General features: G+C 47.4%; 1 protein-coding gene across 1 annotated transcript in view; it reads left to right on the forward strand.

Annotated features, from left to right (window-relative positions):
• Positions 1-21,365, forward strand: part of LOC134897198 (programmed cell death 1 ligand 1-like) — a 160,874-nt gene that overhangs the window by 62,192 nt on the left and 77,317 nt on the right. The window contains exons 2-3 of the mRNA XM_063913983.1: positions 3,269-3,330; positions 4,976-5,338. Coding sequence (XP_063770053.1) covers positions 3,276-3,330; positions 4,976-5,338 — 418 coding nt within the window. The 5' untranslated portion in view covers positions 3,269-3,275. The remainder of the gene's footprint in view (positions 1-3,268; positions 3,331-4,975; positions 5,339-21,365) is intronic.

The following is a 21,365-nucleotide window of genomic DNA, read 5'->3' on the forward strand; positions in this document are numbered from 1 at the left end:
GTATCTGTATATATCAGAATAAATTTGGTATTTCAACAGAATCCCTTTCCAAACCTCCTTTATATGTTTAATATGAGGCTATTACTATCCGTATATCTGCCCTTAGATAGATTTTTGACAATAAGGCATTTATATCATCCATAACTGGTTTCCAGGGAAATTTTAAACCATTTATGCTCTGTAAATTAGATTACAATGACCTCTAAACGGATAGACCGTCATTGTTTTTATCTTTATTCTTATTTTTGTCTCCATTTCTATTATTTTTATTATGATTTTGCTTGGTATAAACATATAATCTATCCGTGTAGCATCTCACACATATATGTTTTTCACATAATCATGCTATATATCAATGCATTTATGTATGTAATTTTTTTCCAGTTATATTTCTTTTTAACAATTGAAACATCTAGATATATACTATCTGATACATTGTGTGGCAAATGTATCACACCGGATTGTGTGTGTTTTCTTTTGGCAAGGAATGCAGTAAGATCCTTCTGCCTTCAGTCTAACACACACACCTGACTAGACCTGTATTATTGCTGGGTTGTCCCTTTGCCAGCACTTGGAGATGACATCATCTCCAAGTGCTGGTGATCCGGCTCTTTGCCACATTTTTTTAACCCGGGTAGCAGACCAGCTATACACAACCCAGGTAAACCCTTTAACACCAAGCCAGAACCCGGGTTACCGTGGCTAGCTAGTTATGAAAGGGGTATTAGTAATACCCCTTTCACACAGCCAATGCCGGATCCCACCCGGGAATTGGAAACAAGTTTTTCCCAGGTGGGATCTGGCATTGGAGCCTAAGCACTAGCTTCCCGACCCAGCAATATGCCGGGCCGGTTGCCATAGCGGTGGGGGGGTGGAGCCGGCGCTGGGAGATGAGCTCATCTCTGCGCCGCCTCTCCCTATTGTAGTGAACGGGTCCCGGGTTGCATCGACACCCAGGAACCCATTCACACTGCCACTGACCCGGTATTCAACCCGGGAAATCGATCAGCCCTTTCACACCATACACCGACCCGTGTTGACCCGGCAATATGCTGGGTTGATACCGGGTTATTTGTGCAGTGTGAAAGGGGTATAATACTATTAGGGCTTTATCATAACTGAATTGGAACAATATGCTTGATCCTGTATTAAGACAATCCTCACCACTGCATAAAACTCTTATCTCACGCTACATGTTTTAATGGAGGTAAAACACGTAAAATGGCGCATTGACTATTTCCCAATGGTATAATTCAATGGCTGCCTCATTTTGTGCTATCTTTTCCACTTAATGTATATCATGTATATATAATGTAAATCTGTATTGTTACAGTTTGATGTAATAGAGGATTAGGGGCTGAGCTGGGATTAAAACAAACGAAAATAGTAACGTTGCATCTTGGCAAAATCATGCTACATTGTAGTTGGGGCATATTAAAAGTAACATTTGGATTTGTGAGGGGTGTATCTAAACTGAAATTGCTGTATAAAAAAAATAGCTGTCCAGCATTTGTGGATTATAGATGAATTCTTGGTCATCTTACCCGTGACTGCTAAAAGTCACATGTTGTTTGCAGCAAATAGTGTGCCCGCGGTTGTGTGGGTGCTCTGCATACGCACACATGTGGTCATTCAGAGTTGTTCGCTTGTTGCCGTTTTTCGCAACAGAGCGATTAGGTGGAAAATGCGCATGCACATGGTACGCAGCGCGCATGCGTTAAGTAATTTAACACAAAATTTAGTAGATTTACACAAGCTCGAGCAACGTTTTTTCAGCGCTCGAGTGATCGTAGTATGATTGACAGGAAGTGGGTGTTTCTGGGCGGAAAGTGTCCGTTTTCAGGGAGTGTGCTAAAAAACGCAGGCGTATCAGGTAAAAACCCAGGAGTGGCTGGAGAAGCGGGGGAGTGGCTGGCCGAACGCAGGGCGTGTTTGTGACGTCAAACCAGGAACTAAATGGACTGAGATGATCGCAATCTAGGAGTAGGTCTGGAGCTACTCAGAAACTGCAGCAAATTATTTAGTAGCAGTTCTGCTAATCTTTCATTCGCTATTCTGCTAAGCTAAGATACACTCCCAGAGGGCGGCGGCCTAGCATTTTTAATGCTGCTAAAAGCAGCTAGGATTGCATGCTCCCCACAAATGGGTCACAATCAGGCGAGGCTAGTTGCAATTGCGATGCGGCCGTTCATCCTACTTGTTTACGGCAATGATGAGCTGAGACACATCTGTACATAGAAAAAGTAGTCAGTATTTAATCGGCATGCAAAAATAATAAATGTATTTGCACCCCTTGCAGTGCAGCATGGTTTGTCCAGGTACATAGGGGGTAATTCAGAGTTGATCGCAGCAGCAAATTTGTTAGCTGTTGGGCAAAACCATGTGCACTGCAGGTGTGGCAGATATAACGTGCAGAGAGAGTTAGATTTGGGTGGGTTATTTTGTTTCTGTGCAGGGTAAATACTGGCTGCTTTATTTTTACATTGCAATTTAGATTTCAGTTTGAACACACCCCACCCAAATCTAACTCTCTCTGCACATGTTACATCTGCCCCTTCCTGCAGTGCACATGGGCCCTCATTCCAAGTTGTACGCTCGCTAGCTGCTTTTAGCAGCAGTGCAAACGCTAGGCCGCCACCCTCTGGGAGTGTATCTTAGCTTAGCAGAAGTGCGACCGAAAGGATCGCAGCGCAGCTCCAGACCTACTCCTAGCTTGCGATCACTTCAGACTGTTTAGTTTCTGTTTTGACGTCACGAACACGCCCTGCGTTCGGCCAGCCATGCCTGCGTTTCCCCAGGCACGCCTGCGTTTGTATCTGACACGCCTGCGTTTTTACACACAGTCCCCGAAAACGGTCAGTTACCACCCAGAAACACCCACTTCCTGTCAATCACTCTGCGGCCAGCAGTGCGATTGAAAAGCATCGCTATACCTTGTGTGAAACTGCATCGGCTGTTGTGAAAGTACGTTGCGCGTGCGCATTGCGACGCATATGCATGCGCAGAAGTGCTGCTTTTTTACCTAATCGCTGCGCTACGAACGAAAACAGCTAGCGAACAACTCGGAATGACCCCCATGGTTTTGCCCAATTGCTAACAAATTTGCAGCTGCAATCAGATCTGAATTAGGCCCATAGTTATTTGCTCTTTTTTTTTGCTTTGCTTTCAGCCATTGAATGCACAAAATATGTAAAAGTGTTACTAATTCAGCCAAATCTATATCAGCAGATTGCTGATGACTGTATTTTTCTATCATGATGTGTTCCAGATAAAACATGTCCGGCTTCCTGTTTCTGTTGCTTATGCTGTCTGATTTCCACAGAGTACTAGGTAAGAGGTCTCATCTGTTTCACTTTTCCGCAAAATTGCATATTAACTCTTCAGGTAATTTTTTTAAAAGAAAATGTAAGCGGCAAACTAATACAGACACCAATATTTTCAAACATATACTGTAGATGAGGTAGAGTTTCACATGCTAAAATAGTACAGGCTGTTTAAATAGGTATGGAGTCTATGGACCTCAATAAAATGTAAGTACAGTACAGACTGGAATGGGAGTTGAATTGGCTTGGGCAGATCAAATTAAATATTCTAAATCAGTAAGGCACCCTAAAGGTGCCCAAACACTGGAAAGACTTTAGGGGTGATGCGCACAATTTCGATACATTGGATAGATATATATCGAAAGTAAAAGTGAAAATTGATTGCACTTCACTAACGTTAACAATCCAGTGCGCGGTCCTGCGGGTCGTTTGATGTATCTTTAGATCTGAAGCTATTGTTAACGACAGCATGCATACTCCTAAGATCTTTAAGATATATCTTATTTGTATTGCACTATATTGTGAGTCCGGGACTGCTAGGGAGTTCAAAGGGAAATTGTTAAGGACTTTCCTGCGCCTGCCTTTGCAGCCTGGCTGCGGAGGCAGAGGGGCATCCACAAATCGCAATTGAATTGTGATCGCATCGCTACCGGGTATTTGCATTCTGGGCGGCCTTGCCTGCTGGGTTGCCCCCAGCATGTGATCACAGCCGGTTGCAGTTTTGCTAAAATCACAAAACTGCAACTGAAGCTGAATGAGAGCCTTAGTACAGATAAGGATGCAACACGTGTTTTAAATAGACATGTAAAAATGTAATTAATGAAATTCAGGGGAAGTAATTGCACTGCTGTGAGATTGACCGAGTGGTGGTATCTTCTGAGCTTTTGTGTGTCTGGCACATGTGCAGTGAAGCCCCGCTTGGAGTTTCACTGTGTACATGTGATCAGCACATGCTCAAAAGAGGCCCTCGCTCTGCCAGGTCTCTGTCCCACCATTGCAGGGGCCCTTTAGTGGCAACCCCACCTTGCAGTGTCAGTAATGATAAAGGTGATAAAAAAAGATATATTAGGCAGTACATTCAAGTGGCATTTTTAGTTTTGCCTGGATGCTCAGTCCAGTGGCAGACTGCAATCCCACAAATGAGCCTGCACCGAATTACTTAAAAAAAGTAATGTGCACAGTGGGGTAGAGTGGACACTATGCCAGCTCGAGTGGCATATTTTTATGTAGTAATGCACTGAAAACGCACACAAATGCATTATTGCAGTGGGATGCATTATTTACGCTGAGGGGAAGTTCTATCAAGATTTTTGAAAGATTTCAGAAAGTGAGTCATATTTAGACCAGCAATTATGCACACGTGCATCTGTTAGGAGCAAATACATGATGATGATGTTTTGCAAACTAGGCACATACAGTATACTGCCATGCAGATCCAGATGCATCATGAAGTGTGTTCTCTGCATATGTGCAAAAGCCTGCTATTAGGGCATGCACTACTTTTACTATTAATGTCTGCATCTTTCTTGTTTGTAATGCTGTCATTTCCAGTCAATGCAATGCAGTGTTGCTTTTACATTTATATTTATTAACAATGTAAATTATGTAGATTGTTACGTATCGATTAGTCATATTTTCCTTTTCATATTTAGCATTATTTATAGTGACAGCTCCCAAGTTGACTTACACAGCGAGATATGGGGACAGAGTACAAATGACATGCAAGTTTCCACTCTCAAAAAAGGAAGACATAAATGAACTGAAAGTCTCGTGGCAATATGTGAGCCCAAAGCAGTCATTGCCAAGACAAGTAATTATGTTTAAGAATGGAAAGGAAGATTTGCTAACCCAGGAGAGCACATATAAAGGGAGAGCAACTTTGTTATTAGAAGAACTGAACAATGGACAGGCCATTTTACAGATCCAGGATGTGAAACTGAGCGACGCAGGGACGTACCTCTGTGCATTAGAACTTGGGGGGTCTGACTTCCAAAATATTAAACTTGACGTCACAGGTTAGTAGTTAACATAATTAATCTCTCCCTGTTCTATTGTGCTGTCCTTGTGTTAAGCAATGCTGAAAATTGGGGACACTATGAGAAATATTGTTGCCAAGGACAGTTTGTATGCATGGCGCACCCCTTCCCCCACTACTCTACACCCTCACCATGTCTTTGAGCTTGAAACTCACCCCTTTGGTAGAAATATATTACCTGGTGGGTGTCCTGTCGATATATACTAAGCTCGAAAGCACCGCACTGATGGACTGATTCAGATTTGTGCGCAAATACAATGGTTTACATACAAATCTGATTGTTAGCATTATTGACATGCTGCTGTGTTTGGGGGGCAGCGACTGGGTCCGTTCTGGAGACCTACCACACCCAGGAGGCAGACTTCCTTGACCCAGCTGCCCAGTTCAGACGGCCAGTCTGCATAAATTTTGGGTTGCACAGACTGACCGAGGGCTGTGTCTTCGGATGCAGCACGCGGATCGCAGATGCATGCAGGAGGCGTCTATTTGCTACAGACCAGTGGCCTGTGGTGAGGTCAGTGGCTGGGGAGGCACTGCATCCATGATGTCCGTTGAGTCCCACCGAAGACTCCTACTGCCTCCAAGCCAATCCCGGCTACTGCCGCTGCTAATGGCCGCTGCCCCATTGTTGGGGGGGGGGGGGGGGGTACTATGTCTAGGGGGCCAGTGTGCAGGGTGGGGAATGTGTGTTCCTAGGGCCGGGGGGAAGAGGTAGTAAGGTGGATAGTATATGTACCCGCTGGCCTCGGAGGTACTGTATGTTAAGTAGGACGGACGGTAGAGCGTATCACGAGTATGTTCCAGAGGCAGGGGTGTTCGTTAGGATGGGTACTGTACTGTGAGGCATGGAGCACAAGCTTTACACACTCTGTCACACCAGGGAGCAGGGTGGGAGTAATAGTTAAAAGCAGAGGGCAGGATGGGAGCAGTAGAAGTGCTGAGCAGGGGCAGGCTGAGAGTAGTAGTAGTAATCTGTTTTGGAGGATCCCATTTATTTATTTTAGGTTCTATATGTACATATGTACACTATTACTTGGTATTTTTATACACCCAGATAACATGGGCTTTGTGATTAAATTTTAATATTAAGTATTAAGTCTGTTGCGCTCTCTATTTTTTTCCTTTTTTATTGTTATACAGGGTCGCTATTACTCTGTTTTTTGAGAGCAGTCAACAGCACATCAGCACAGGTTTAATTAGGGCGCCTTACTTCTGGTGGATTTTTTAGTAGTGAGGAGCAGTGGGGACAGACTGGAAGTAGTAGTGGTGGGGAGCAGGGGCAGACTGGAAGTAGTAGTAGGGAGCAGGGGCCAGACTAAGAGTAGTAGTGGTAGGGGGCAGGATGGAAGTAGTAGTGGAAAGTCAGGAAAGGATTGAACTTGGCGAGCAAAAGTTAATGGCCCTACACACATGGCGATGTGCCGCCGAGGTGCCTGACGGCCGATACGCTACCCAGTGGCAGGGTGGAGATGACGGGGGGAGTGAGTTTCTTCACTCCCTCCATCACCCGAGCAGTGCAACCTAATATGGACGAGATTGACCATATTGGCTTGCATGTTTAAACGAGCCAGCACCAACGTTGAACGATATGAACGAGATCGTTCATATCTTTCAGTAGTATCGGCCAGTGTGTAGGGCCTATTAGACAAGGATCTCACCTTCTCTTTACAGCTCCCGAGTCCCAGCCACCGTTGCTTCCTCCATGCTGACAGCAGGCTCACACAGGACGGATGGACACTCGGCCAGACTGAGTTGAAGTGATGAGTTCCGATGCTCTGGTAGCTCACACCCGTCTCTTCTCTGCATGGTCCAGGGGAACTTGGACATGGGGTGTGGACGTGGCCTACGATCAGGTTGGGGAGGTGGGTGGCACCACATCTCCACACCAGCTATACAGCTTCAATTCCTAAATGCCTGGCTGCAGCAGTGCCCCCCTCATCACTGGGGCTGGCCAATGTTTGTAGTACAGACATTCCCCAGAGCTGGCGCTGTCTGTGTGACAGTCGGGAGGGGGCAGGACCTCTACTGAAGCCCGATCTCCCTGCGCAGGGGGGGGGGGCATTATTGGTAGCCGCTAATGTAAGCTGGACAAGTGGCTAACGCTTGCGGCAGCCAGTCCGGGAAGGGGGGGGGTTTGGTGATGGGCAGAGCTGATGAAACAATGGGACCTGCAATCGCTCTGGCGTCCGGCCAAGCCAATCCGCCCTGCCGCCGAGCAGCACAGCATGTTTGCTGCTCAGCTGGAGCAGCGGCAGCCCGTTTATCCCCCCTCTCCTGCGCTGTCTCCTGTGTCCTCCCCACTTCCCCCCTGAGCATGGCATCCGCAGGAAGGGGGCATGTCCCGGGGAAGTCTTGCGCTGGTGCTGCTGGACCCCCTCCTTCCCTTCCCAGGGCATCAGCAACAGTACTGACAGAGCACAGGCAGAGTGGAGGAGTGACACGGGTGCTCTAAGCAGGCAAGTGACGGAGCGGCGCAGCGGGGTGGGCATCAGGCAGATGGAGAGTAGCAGCAGCAGTGGTTGGCAGCGGGGGAGTAGAAGGTGGGAGGGACAGGCCATCTGAAGAACAGCCAGTCAGTCCCTGCCCACTACTCAATTACATCTGCTCTAGTGATGGGCGTGCTTTCATATGGGCTGAAAGCACGCCTCTGTCTAAGAGGCACTTCTACTAGTGCCGCTTACTGGGCTTTTTTTAATTGGCTATTACTGCCCAATTTTTGTCCCCGCCCCCCGCTTTCAGCTCTTTCACAGAGACAGCAGGAGGCACCGAGAAAGGTGCCACCGAACCCATTTATAATCATTTTTACAAGGCAAAATATGATTAAAATAATACAAAGGCTAAAGCAGGTACTTGTGACACAGAATCTGTGTCATAAATATCTGGTTTGTATTATTTTAATCAATAATGACAGGGGAGGCACTGCCTCCCCTGCCTCCCCTGACTGCACGTCCCTGCTATGGATGCCTCCTACTGCATTTGCATGTAATTTCTATGGTATAGCACAGGCACTTCCCAGTGGCTATGCAATACCATACAAATCAGAATCAGGCCCTGAGAAACCACACAGAAAAAGTCTAGAAAGCATGCACATGCAGAAATGCTCCAATGGGTCTGGGTTCGGGTGACCGCCATTTGGGATCCTGCCAGTCACCATACCGGTGCCGGGATTCCGATGTATAGACTGCCGGGGGGAGGAGGGGGGGGTGAGCTCAACGAAGCCCCTTGTGGGCTCGGTGGCTCACTGCGCTCACCACAGGTTCTATTTCCACTCTATGGGTGTCGTGGACATAGAATAGTCCCCGTTAGTCTGCTGACTGTCAGGTTCTGAATCTGCTGAGATCCCGGTGTCGGTATAGTGACCGCCAGTCACACAACTACATCCCGCTCCAATACTGGGAAAACTGTGCCGGTCGAGTTTGTTTGAAAAACCCCCACAAAGCTGACCAGATCCCTAGGATCTATAAAAAAAAAAAAAAAAGACCAGCACTAGGCATTTGAGTCTAGGCTGGTCAGCACGGGTTCCAGCTGACACGCCGACTGGAAGAATGCAGACAGCGAAAAGACCGACAACAGAAGACAGACAGACACCAGTCAGACAGTGGTGAAACACCGACAGATAAAACTCAGACAAAGGTAACATATAGACAAGGGAAACACCGACAAGGCCAACAGCCCGACAGAACAAAGACCGACAGTTCAGAAGTCATACAACAGTCACATCGACAACCCCAAAACCGACAGCGCATACATCGACAACAAAACAGACCGAAACGTCCTCCATCAGACAACAATGATACCGAACCACAACAGACCTACAGTATATACACAGACACACAAAAGACCGACAAAACACAAGTCAGACGTGCATTAGACCGACACGCAAATAAACCGACAGCGCATACATAGACAGTAAAAGAGACCGACAATTCATAAAACAGACCCCAATAATACCGACACGTAAAAGACCGACAGCCCAAACCTAGACAGATAAATGACCGACAATACATACATATAACTAACTAGCAAGTCCAACTCATACAGGCTAAAGTCATGCGCGCAAGGTCCTCCCACACCTCCCCCAGTCCCTGCAGCGCACCCCTTCCCCTCAGTCACCCCTCTCCCGTCCGCCCCCCTACCCTTGCTATTTCTGGGTGCCCTGTCCTGGATGCCTCCATCGTCACCCCAGCAACGGCATTCCGTCTTAGCTAAGACGCGCCTACACTAATAGCGTTACCCCCGGCGCTACCCTAATCCGTGGAACTACAGGTCCCAGCCAGACCTGTCAGCTTTCTAACTAGCAAGTCCAACTCATATAGGCTAAAGACATACGCGCAAGGCCCCCCCACACCTCCCCCCAGTCCCTGCAGCGCACCCCTTCCCCTCAGTCACCCCTCTCCCGTCCGGCCCCCCGCTATTTCGGGGCGCCCTGTCCTGGACGCCTCCATCGTCACCCCAGCAACAGCATGCCGTCTAAGCTAAGACGCGCCTACGCTAATAGCGTTACCCCCGTCGATACCCTCATCCGTGGAACTACAGGTCCCAGCCAGACCTGTCAGCATTCTAACTAGCAGGCCCAACTCATACAGGCTAAAGTCATACGCGCAAGGCCCCCCCGGCACCCCTCCGTAGCCGAAGCTATTGCAGGCTATAGCGGGCCATCCAGGATGAGACGCTATGAGTCCCGTCCACCCGCAATAGCTATTGAGAGCGTTGCGTCCAGGTATGGACCCGACGCCGTGACTGAGTGTACAGGGGTGGTTAGGAGAACTACAAGTCTCAGGACTGAAGATATGGCCCTGTTTCTGAGTAAGAATACTTGTCTACTAACTGTCTGTTATGTGTAATATTATATTTTGGCAATGAATGTGTGTCGGTCTTGTTCATATCTGACATATGTCATGTCGGACTTTTATCTGTCTATATATATGCTTTGTCGGTCTTTTGTGTGTCTGTCTTATTAATATCTGACATCTGTCCTGTCGGACTTTTAACTGTCTTTATATATATATGCTTTGTCTTTTGTGTGTCTGTCTTATTAATATCTGACATCTGTCCTATCGGACTTTTAACTGTCTATATATATGCTTTGTCTTTTGTGTGTCGGTATTATTAATATCTGACATCTGTCCTATCGGACTTTTAACTGTCTATATATGCTTTGTCGGTCTTTTGTGTGTCGGTCTTATTAATATCTGACATCTGTCCTATCGGACTTTTAACTGTCTACATGTTGTCTGTAGGCTATGCCCTTTTTAATGATTGGCCATACCTCCAGTGTTGGCTGGCTCACCCCTTAATCATGTGCTCCTACCTCTGCATTCCCCCAGTACCCCCTTCATGCTCTACTCCAACACTGCTTCTCTGTTACTGTGGATGTTAACATGGATACTACAGGTCATGGTCTGGGCCCCTTTATAAATATATAGTAAATACTGATAGATAATGCAGAATAATCTACCAAATTAGGTATAGTAGTGAACACACTATAGTCCTTGAAATGCACTATAATGTAACATGTATAATGATAAAGCACATGTTGATAATCTTGTCTATATATATACAGTATATATATATATATATTTATTTATTTATTTATTCCCAGCTATTTATATAGCACACATAGGGGGTCATTCCGACCCGTTCGCACACAGCGGTTTTTCGCTGCTGTGCGAACGGGTGCAGAATGCGCATGCGCGGCGGGCGCAGGGCGCATGCGCGACATTGTTGCCGGGTTACGTTGCGGCTTCCGATGGGAGCGGTCGCAGTGGCGACTGCTAAGAAGATTGACAGCAAGGAGGCGTGGAGGGGCAGATCCGGACCGTTGGAGAGCGTTTTCTGGGTTCGGTGAGTATAACGCAGGTGTGTCCAGGACAACGGAGGGCGGAGGAGTGATGTCAAAGCCGGGCCCATCATCGCTGGATCCATCGCACAGGGTAAGTATGTCCAGGGCTAGTCTTCTGCTTGAATTTTAATTAGCTTAGCAGGGCTGCACAAGGGATCACAGCCCTGATAAGCTAAAATACACTTCCCCATAGGCGTGGACTGTTGATCGCAGCAGCAGCAGCAAAAAGTTGCTGGCTGCGATCAACTCGGAATGACCACCATTGTCCTTTAGTAGCATCAAAATGTACTCCGTTATAGAATTTGCATTGAAACACTGATAAGATTGTTATGAGTACAGAGTAATATATAGTGAAAAAATTTTGTCGGATTCGGGTGTGTTTTGGATTCGGGTGTTTTTTTACAAAACCCCCTCAAAAACAGCTTAAATCATAGAATTTTTGGGTAATTTTGATCCCATAGTATTATTAACCTCAATAGCCATAATTTCCACTCATTTCCAGTCTATTCTGAACACCTCACACCTCACAATATTATTTTTAGTCCTAAAATTTGCACCAAGGTCGCTGGATGACTAAGCTAAGCGACCCAAGTGGCCGACATAAACACCTGGCCCATCCAGGAGTGGCACTGCAGTGTCAGACAGGATGGCAGATTAAAAAAAATGTCCCCAAACAGCACATGATGCAAAGAAAAAAAGAGGCGCAATGAGATAGCTGTGTGACTAAGCTAAGTGACCCAAGTGGCCGACACAAATACCCGGCCCATCTAGGAGTGGCACTGCAGTGTCAGACAGGATGGCAGATTAAAAAAATAGTCCCCAAACAGAACATGATGCAAAGAAAAAAGAGGTGCAAGATGGAATTGTCTTGGGCCCTTCCACCCACCCTTATGTTGTATAAACAGGACATGCACATCATTTCAGCCACTGGGTCTGCCACACGACTGTGACTGAAATGACTGGTTGGTTTGGGCCCCCACCAAAAAAGAAGCAATCAATCTCTCCTTGCACAAACTGGCTCTACAGAGGCAAGATGTCCACCTCCTCCTCATCGTCCGATTCCTCACCCCTTTCACTGTGTACATCCCCCTCCTCACAGATCATTAATTCGTCCCCACTGGAATCCACCATCTCAGGTCCCTGTGTACTTTCTGGAGGCAATTGCTGCTGGTGAATGTCTCCACGGAGGAATTGATTATAATTCATTTTGATGAACATCATCTTCTCCACATTTTCTGGAAGTAACCTTGTACGCCGATTGCTGACAAGGTGAGCAGCTGCACAACGTTGAAATCATTCTCCACTGCGCTTGAGTCAGGTGCATTCCCCCTCCTTTGCCTATATCGTAGGCAGATGTATAGGCTTGAATGGCCTTTTGCTGCTCCTCCATCCTCTGAAGCATATAGAGGGTTGAATTCCACCTTGTTACCACCTCTTGCTTCAGATGATGGCAGGGCAGGTTCAGGAGTGTTTGCTGGTGCTCCAGTCTTCGGCATGCGGTGGCTGAATGCCGAAAGTGGCCCGCAATTCTTCAGGCCACCGACAGCATCTCTTGCACGCCCCTGTCGTTTTTTAAATAATTCTGCACCACCAAATTCAATGTATGTGCAAAACATGGGACGTGCTGGAATTTGCCCATATGTAATGCACGCACAATATTGGTGGCATTGTCCGATGTCACAAATCCCCAGGAGAGTCCAATTGGGGTAAGCCATTCTGCGATGATGTTCCTCAGTTTCCGTAAGAGGTTGTCAGCTGTGTGCCTCTTATGGAAAGCGGTGATACAAAGCGTAGCCTGCCTAGGAACGAGTTGGCGTTTGCGAGATGCTGCTACTGGTGCCGCCGCTGCTGTTCTTGCTGCGGGAGGCAATACATCTACCCAGTGGGCTGTCACAGTCATATAGTCCTTAGTCTGCCCTGCTCCACTTGTCCACATGTCCGTGGTTAAGTGGACATTGGGTACAACTGCATTTTTTAGGACATTGGTGACTCTTTTTCTGACGTCTGTGTACATTTTCGGTATCGCCTGCCTAGAGAAATGGAACCTAGATGGTATTTGGTACCGGGGACACAGTACCTCAATCAAGTCTCTAGTTGCCTGTGAATTAACGGTGGATACCGGACACACGTTTCTCACCGCCCAGGCTGCCAAGGCCTGAGTTATCCGCTTTGCAGCAGGATGACTGCTGTGATATTTCATCTTCCTCGCACTTGTACTACTGGAAGTAGTACAAGTGGTCTTCCGACTTCCCCTCTGGGATGACGATCGACTCCCAGCAGCAACAACAGCAGCGCCAGCAGCAGTAGGCGTTACACTCAAGGATGCATCGGAGGAATCCCAGGCAGGAGAGGACTCGTCAGACTTGACAGTGACATGGCCTGCAGGACTATTGGCTTTCCTGTCTAAGGAGGAAATTGACACTGAGGGAGTTGGTGGTGTGGTGTGCAGGAGCTTGGTTACAAGAGGGAGGGATTTAGTGGTCAGTGGACTGCTTCCGCTGTCATCCAAAGTTTTTGAACTTGTCACTGACTTCTGATGAATGCGGTCCATGTGACGTATAAGGGAGGATGTTCCTAGGTGGTTAACGTCCTTACCCCTACTTATTACAGCTTGACAAAGGCAACACACGGCTTGACACCAGTTGTCCGCATTTCTGTTGAAATAATTCCACACCGAAGAGGTGATTTTTTTTGTATTTTGACCAGGCATGTCAATGGCCATATTCGTCCCATGGACAACAGGTGTCTCCCCGGGTGCCTGACTTAAACAAACCACCTCACCATCAGAATCCTCCTTGTCAATTTCCTCCCCAGCGCCAGCAACACCCATATCCTCATCCTGGTGTACTTCAACAGTGACATCTTCAATTTGACTATCAGAAACTTGACTGCGGGTGCTCCTTCCAGCAATTGCAGGGGAAGTGCAAATGGTGGAAGGCGCAACCTCTTCCCGTCCAGTGTTGGGAAGGTCAGGCATTGCAACTGACAAAATTGGACTCTCCTTGGGTATTTGTGATTTAGAAGAACGCACAGTTCTTTGCTGTGCTTTTGCCATCTTAACTCTTTTAAGTTTTCTAGCAGGAGGATGAGTGCTTCCATCCTCAGGTGAAGCTGAACCACTAGCCTTGAACATAGGCCAGGGCCTCAGCCGTTCCTTGCCACTCCGTGTCGTAAATGGCACATTGGCAAGTTTACGCTTCTCAGACGATTTTGATTTAGATTTTTTGGGTCATTTTATTGAGATTTATTTTTTTAGATTTTACATGCTCTCTACTATGACATTGTGCATCGGCCTTGGCAGACGACGTTAATGGCATTTCATCGTCTCGGCCATGACTAGTGGCAGCAGCTTCAGCACGAGGTGGAAGTGGTTCTTGATTTTTCCCTAGTTTACCCTCCACATTTTTGTTCTCCATTTTTTAATGTGTGGAATTATATGCCAGTATCAATAGCAATGGCCTACTACTATATATACTGCGCACAACTGAAATGAACCACAGGTATGGATGGATAGTATACTTGACGACACAGAGGTAGGTAGAGCAGTGGCCTTCTGTACCGTACTGCTATATATTATATACTGGTGGTCAGCAAACTGTGCAAAACTGAAATGCACCACAGGTATGGATGGATAGTATACTTGACGACACAGAGGTAGGTAGAGCAGTGGCCTACTGTACCGTACTGCTATATATTATATACTGGTGGTCAGCAAAATTATGCACTGTACTCCTACTATATACTACAATGCAGCACAGATATGGAGCGTTTTTCAGGCAGAGAACGTATAATACTGGTGGTCACTGGTCAGCAAAACTCTGCACTGTACTCCTCCTATATAATACTGGTGGTCCCCAGTCCCCACAATAAAGCAGTGTGAGCACAGATATATGCAGCACACTGAGCACAGATATGGAGCATTTTTCAGGCAGAGAACGTATAATACTGGTGGTCACTGGTCAGCAAAACTCTGCACTGTACTCCTCCTATATAATACTGTTGGTCCCCAGTCCCCACAATAAAGCAGTGTGAGCACAGATATATGCAGCACACTGAGCACAGATATGGAGCGTTTTTCAGGCAGAGAACGTATAATACTGGTGGTCACTGGTCAGCAAAACTCTGCACTGTACTCCTCCTATATAATACTGGTTGTCCCCATTCCCCACAATAAAGCAGTGTGAGCACAGATATATGCAGCACACTGAGCACAGTTATGGAGCGTTTTTCATGCAGAGAACGTATAATACTGGTGGTCACTGGTCAGCAAAACTCTGCACTGTACTCCTCCTATATAATACTGGTTGTCCCCATTCCCCACAATAAAGCAGTGTGAGCACAGATATATGCAGCACACTGAGCACAGATATGGAGCGTTTTTCAGGCAGAGAACGTATAATACTGGTGGTCACTGGTCAGCAAAACTCTGCACTGTACTCCTCCTATATAATACTGGTGGTCCACAGTCCCCACAATAAAGCAGTGTGAGCACAGATTTATGCAGCACACTGAGCACAGATATGGAGCGTTTTTCAGGCAGAGAGCGTATAATACTGGTGGTCACTGGTCAGCAAAACTCTGCACTGTACTCCTCCTATATAATACTGGTGGTCCCCAGTCCCCACAATAAAGCAGTGTGAGCACAGATATATGCAGCACACTGAGCACAGATATGGAGCGTTTTTCAGGCAGAGAACGTATAATACTGGTGGTCACTGGTCAGCAAAACTCTGCACTGTACTCCTATATAATACTGGTGGTCCCCAGTCCCCACAATAAATCAGTGTGAGCACAGATATTTGCAGCACACTGAGCACAGATATGGAGCGTTTTTCAGGCAGAGAACGTATAATACTGGTGGTCACTGGTCACTGGTCAGCAAAACTCTGCACTGTACTCCACCTATATAATACTGGTGGTCCCCAGTCCCCACAATAAAGCAGTGTGAGCACAGATATATGCAGCACACTGAGCACAGATATGGAGCGTTTTTCAGGCAGAGAACGTATAATACTGGTGGTCACTGGTCACTGGTCAGCAAAACTCTGCACTGTACTCCTCCTATATAATACTGCTGGTCCCCAGTCCCCACAATAAAGCAGTGTGAGCACAGATATATGCAGCACACTGAGCACAAATATGGAGCGTTTTTCAGCCAGAGAACGTATAATACTGGTGGTCACTGGTCAGCAAAACTCTGCACTGTACTCCTCCTATATAATACAGCTGCTCCCCAGACCCCACAATAAAGCAGTGTGAGCACAGATATATGCAGCACACTGAGCACAAATATGGAGCGTTTTTCAGGCAGAGAACGTATAATACTGGTGGTCACTGGTCAGCAAAACTCTGCACTGTACTCCTCCTATATAATACAGCTGCTCCCCAGTCCCCACAATAAAGCAGTGAGCACAGATATTTGTAGCCACCTGAATAAAACTGAGAGGACGCCAGCCACGTCCTCTCACTATCATTTCCAATGCATGAGTGAAAAATGGCGGCGACGCACGGCTCCTTATATAGAATACGAATCTCGTGAGAATCCGACAGCGGAATGATGACGTTCGGGCGCGCTTGGGTTAACCGAGCAAGGCGGGAAGATTCGAATCTGCCTCGGAACCGTGTAAAATGGATGAAGTTCGGGGGGGTTCGGATTCCGAGGAACCGAACCCGCTCATCACTAGTAATATATATATATATATATATATATATATATATATAAAAAATATCACAATGAGCCTAGCACTTCTCCGCATAACAGAACGGTACCTTTCCCATTGCCCTCCGTTTAAGGAGACCTCTGCAGCTCCCCCATGTAAACAATCATGTACAGCGGCACTCAGGTAAATGAAGACAGGACACCAGCCTCTGTAGCCAACGTTTCAAAGACTCCGCTTTTTCATCAGGGCATAAAAAACAAGCAAGTACACTCACCCTTTTATGTGCTCACCATTCACCACGCTGTCCAGCGCCGCCGGTGTCTCTTCCACAATGCCGTGAGTACTTTGATGACATCACCAGTGAAACCCGTCACCATAGAAACATATACACATCCACATGTACATAGATCATAACAAGATACACCTGTTGCCTGTACATTCAGCCACGTACTGATATTGCTTTGTGGCTGGAGTAATGTTGTTGTTTATTGTTGTTGTCCTGTCTTCATTTACCTGAGTGTCGCCGTACACGATTGATTGATTGATTGATTGATTATATATATATATATATATATATATCACATTAATGTGCTGTACATAAGATACCGGACTCCAGTCCGGTGTCTAAAACTCAATGAGAACTGCATTAGGTCTAGAAAAGGCCAAATACATGAAAATGTAAAAGAAAAGTTATTACGAGATGCGTTTAAGATGCTGGCTGTGTGGATCCCAGCAGTCGGAATACTGACGCGGAATCCCGAAAACTGTCAAAATGCCAATGGTAGAATCCTGACAGGATCAGGATAACAATGCCAGAATCCCGACAGCCAGCATCCCGAACTTAAGTATAACAGGTCAGGGCTGTGGGAGAGAGTGGGGATAGGGAGCTTAGGTTTCGGTGCCTCCCGGGGGGTTAGGCTGCGGGTGGGGGGCTGCTTTTGGAAGGTTAGGGTTAGGCTGCTGCGACGGAGGTTAGGCACCAGCGGGGGAGATTAGGTTTAGACACTAAGGGGGAGAGTTAGGGTTATTTTCACACGGGAAAGTAATGCAGGGAATGGGGGGTTAGGCTTATATTCACACAGGAAAACATAACGGGACTGATTCGAATTTGTATGCATGGTTTACATACAAATCTGATGGTTATGAGTCTGCGCAAGCTCAAGACCTGTTATGCACATTTGCAGAACGGATCTTGCAATATTGTTTGCTGACCACACTTAGTCGTAGCATGAGTGACATGCTGTGGCATTTGGGAGGTGGAGCGGGGGAGGTGACCCGGTGGGTAGGCGGGCTCAGTATGAATGACCGGCAGACGGGATTCTGACAGCCACAATACTAATGCCGTCATCCCAGTCTGTGAAATCCCGACAGGGGAGAGCTAAGTAGTAAGTATGTTTTCCCCCCCCTCCCTTACCCCTCCCTTCCCTCAGCCAAACCCTAACCTCCCCCCTAAGTGCCTAACCTTAACCTCCCCCCTCTCAGCCTAAATGCCCCCCCCCCAGGTGGCGCCTAAACCTAACCTTCCCCCTCCCGGCCCTAACCCTCCCACTATACTTATAATCGGGATGCCGGCTCCCGAGATTCTGGCGTCTGTCTTCTGATCCTTTCGGTATTCTGGCATTGGCATTCTGACGGGTGTCATGATTCCGGTGTCAGTATTCAGACTGCCAGATCCTGACAGCCGGCAACTTAACCGCATCTTGTGCAGACATGCTGGGCCCAGGGTCTGCATCATCGTTTGCAGATATAAAGATCCGGTCCAGTCTGTGTAAGCTATAGGTTATACAGACTGACCGAGGGCTGCTACCATCACGATTCGTAACTGATGGTTACAATGGTGATATGATGCTGCATCCTCAGACACAGCACTCAGATCTCGCAGATGCATGCGGAAGGCGTCTATCTCCTACTGTCGCCTTCTGCTGCATTTGCATTTTATTTGTATGGTATTGCACAGTGCTTCCCTGCAGCTGTGCAAATACATACATATCAGAATCTGGCCCTAGATCTTTTAACCCAACCAGTAATTTCGATTGAAAGCAGAACAAATCTTTATGTAATTTGTATAGAAATAAACAAAGCGAGTCTTGCAGCTCCTGCTGGATACCCCAAATTCTACTTCTGAGCCCTGCCTGGGGCTTCCCAGTGTGTCCTCCCTGTACCTCAGGAGGGTGCAGACCTGGGACAGGCCCCCTGCCTCTCTGCAGGTTGCGGCCTTCGATCGCGCTGTAAGCTGGGGCATCGAGTTTGCAGCTGGAGGTGAAGGTTGCAATTTGCCCCAGACCCGCTTCTTGCTCCCCTGCCGTCTTTCATGGACTGGGATTCGGACAGCACAGAGTCCTGATCTGCCTGCGTCTTTGAGTGTCTCCTGTAACTGGCGGCTCATGTCTCCTGCTACTCGCCGCCACCGGAGCTTGGGGCTCAGTCGCGGCTAATCACACTGCCGGAGAGACCTGGTTTCCGGGAGCAGTGCGCCTTCACTGCTGTGCTGTCTCCGGGGAACCCGCTTGTCGGCTGATAAGTGCAGGGATCCCATACACATACTGCTGCACGTGAGCCCACCGTATTGGAGTCTGGGAGCCGCAACTGCTGTGGTGCCCCCTGGGTTCTCTTATACCACTTTTCCACTAGCTAAAAAAAAAACGTGTTTTTGGACAGGGGCGCGCATCGACCCGGGTTTTTTTTGCAGTGGAAACGGCTCCCTCTGGAAAAACCAGGGTAGCTACCTGGGTTGGATCCGGGAATGACCTGGGTAAGGGTGTAGTGTAAATGGGTTACCCGGGTCATCCGACCCGGGACCCGTTTACAGCATGTTTAGAGATGTCATCTCCAAGCGCCGGCCAGGAGACACTGCACCTGGGTGCACCTGGGTGCAGTTTACAGCATGTTTAGAGATGTCATCTCCAAGTGCCGGCCAGGAGACACTGCACCTGGGTGCACTGCACCTGGGTTGCAGAAAAGGGGTTCATTTCGGGTCTGACCTGGCTTGGAACCATGTTCCAAATCCCGGGTCAGACCCGAGACTTCTAGTGGAAAAGGGATATTAGCGGAAGTTGTGGAAGTACATACTGTTTATGCCTCATCTGCTCCTAACCCCTCATTAACCACTTCATTGCCCATCCTTCTATGTCCCTGCAATTAATAGCGGTTTCCAGGGATGCAGTTGGTCCTTTTGTGTGTGGGGCATACTTGCCTTCCAGTGGGGTATGCACAGTTACTCTGTGATGGTCTCCTCATTCCATGATGTAGCTGCCTGCACTAATGGTTCACCTTTTTCCCTCCTGCACTCGTCCATGCTCTGAGATGTTATTATAGAACTGACTGGAGAGAGTCTTCACACTGCGCCTTCTGTGTTCGCCTTGATCTCCTCTGATTTTGCTTTATATCATCATGCCTCTGAAGAAAAGTCTCCAAGTCTGTTTCACAGGTGGCTTTCTTCAAATCATCGCCTCACTGTGTGACCACTCAGGCGAAAATCAATTCTAGTGTTGGCACAAAATCTCCCCCTCCCCCTGCTGCTGTAGCAGTGTTGTCTGCTTCCTAAAGTGACACTGTCCCATTACAGATGGGGGACAGTGATGCCTTGTCTGTGGGCACCATGAAGATCCTACTGGCTCAGTTCATGAACTAAGTCGGTGCGGATTTTCGTGCAACGCTCCAAGCCTGTCAACAATCCACAGATGATCTTGGAAAGCACACTGATCATTTGTAATCTAAAATGGGGGAGGTGGTGAGTTCCCATAATGATCTGGTTGTCTCCCACGACACCTTAGAGGTTGAGGTGGCCTTCCTACGTGATAAAATGGCTGATTTGGAGGACAGATCGCGTAGGAATAATCTCAAGTTGCGGGGCATTCCTGAAAACGTCTCTAATAGTATTCTGCATGATGTGGTGATTGAACTGTTTAAGAAGCTGTTGCCATCAGCTTCCACATCCGATCTCCTAATCGATCGTATCCACATATTGCCGGGAGCTAGGAATGCTCCGGATGGTGGGGTTAATTCAGACCTGATCACTCGCTAGCTGTTTTTTGCAGTCCTGCATTCTCATAGTCGTTGCCCACCGGGGAGTGTATTTTAGCTGTGCAAGTGTGCAATGCATGTGCAGCTGCTCAGTACAAAAAAACTTTGTGCAGGTTCTGAGTTGCCCAGGATTTACTCAGCCGATGCGATCACTTCTGCCTGTCCGGGCCGGAATTGACGTCGGACACCCACATTGCGGTGCATACGCATGCACAGTTCTGACCTGATCACAGCGCTGCAAGAAACGCTAGCGAGCAATCAGGTCTGATTTACCCCGGTTTCCCTCATGACGTCTTAATGAGAGTGCACGTCTTTCATATTAAGGAAGCCTTGCTTAAAGCTGCCAGAATGTCATCTTCTTCTGAGGATGTATTGGGACACATACAACTTTTTGGAGACTTCTTTCAGGCTACTCTGACTAAAAGATGCTCATTCCAGCCTGTCACGGCCGTTCTTCTGAAGGAAGGCATAGTCTGTCAATG

This window comes from Pseudophryne corroboree, chromosome 1 (genome assembly GCF_028390025.1).
Source record: "Pseudophryne corroboree isolate aPseCor3 chromosome 1, aPseCor3.hap2, whole genome shotgun sequence".
Taxonomy (NCBI): Eukaryota; Metazoa; Chordata; class Amphibia; order Anura; family Myobatrachidae; genus Pseudophryne; species Pseudophryne corroboree.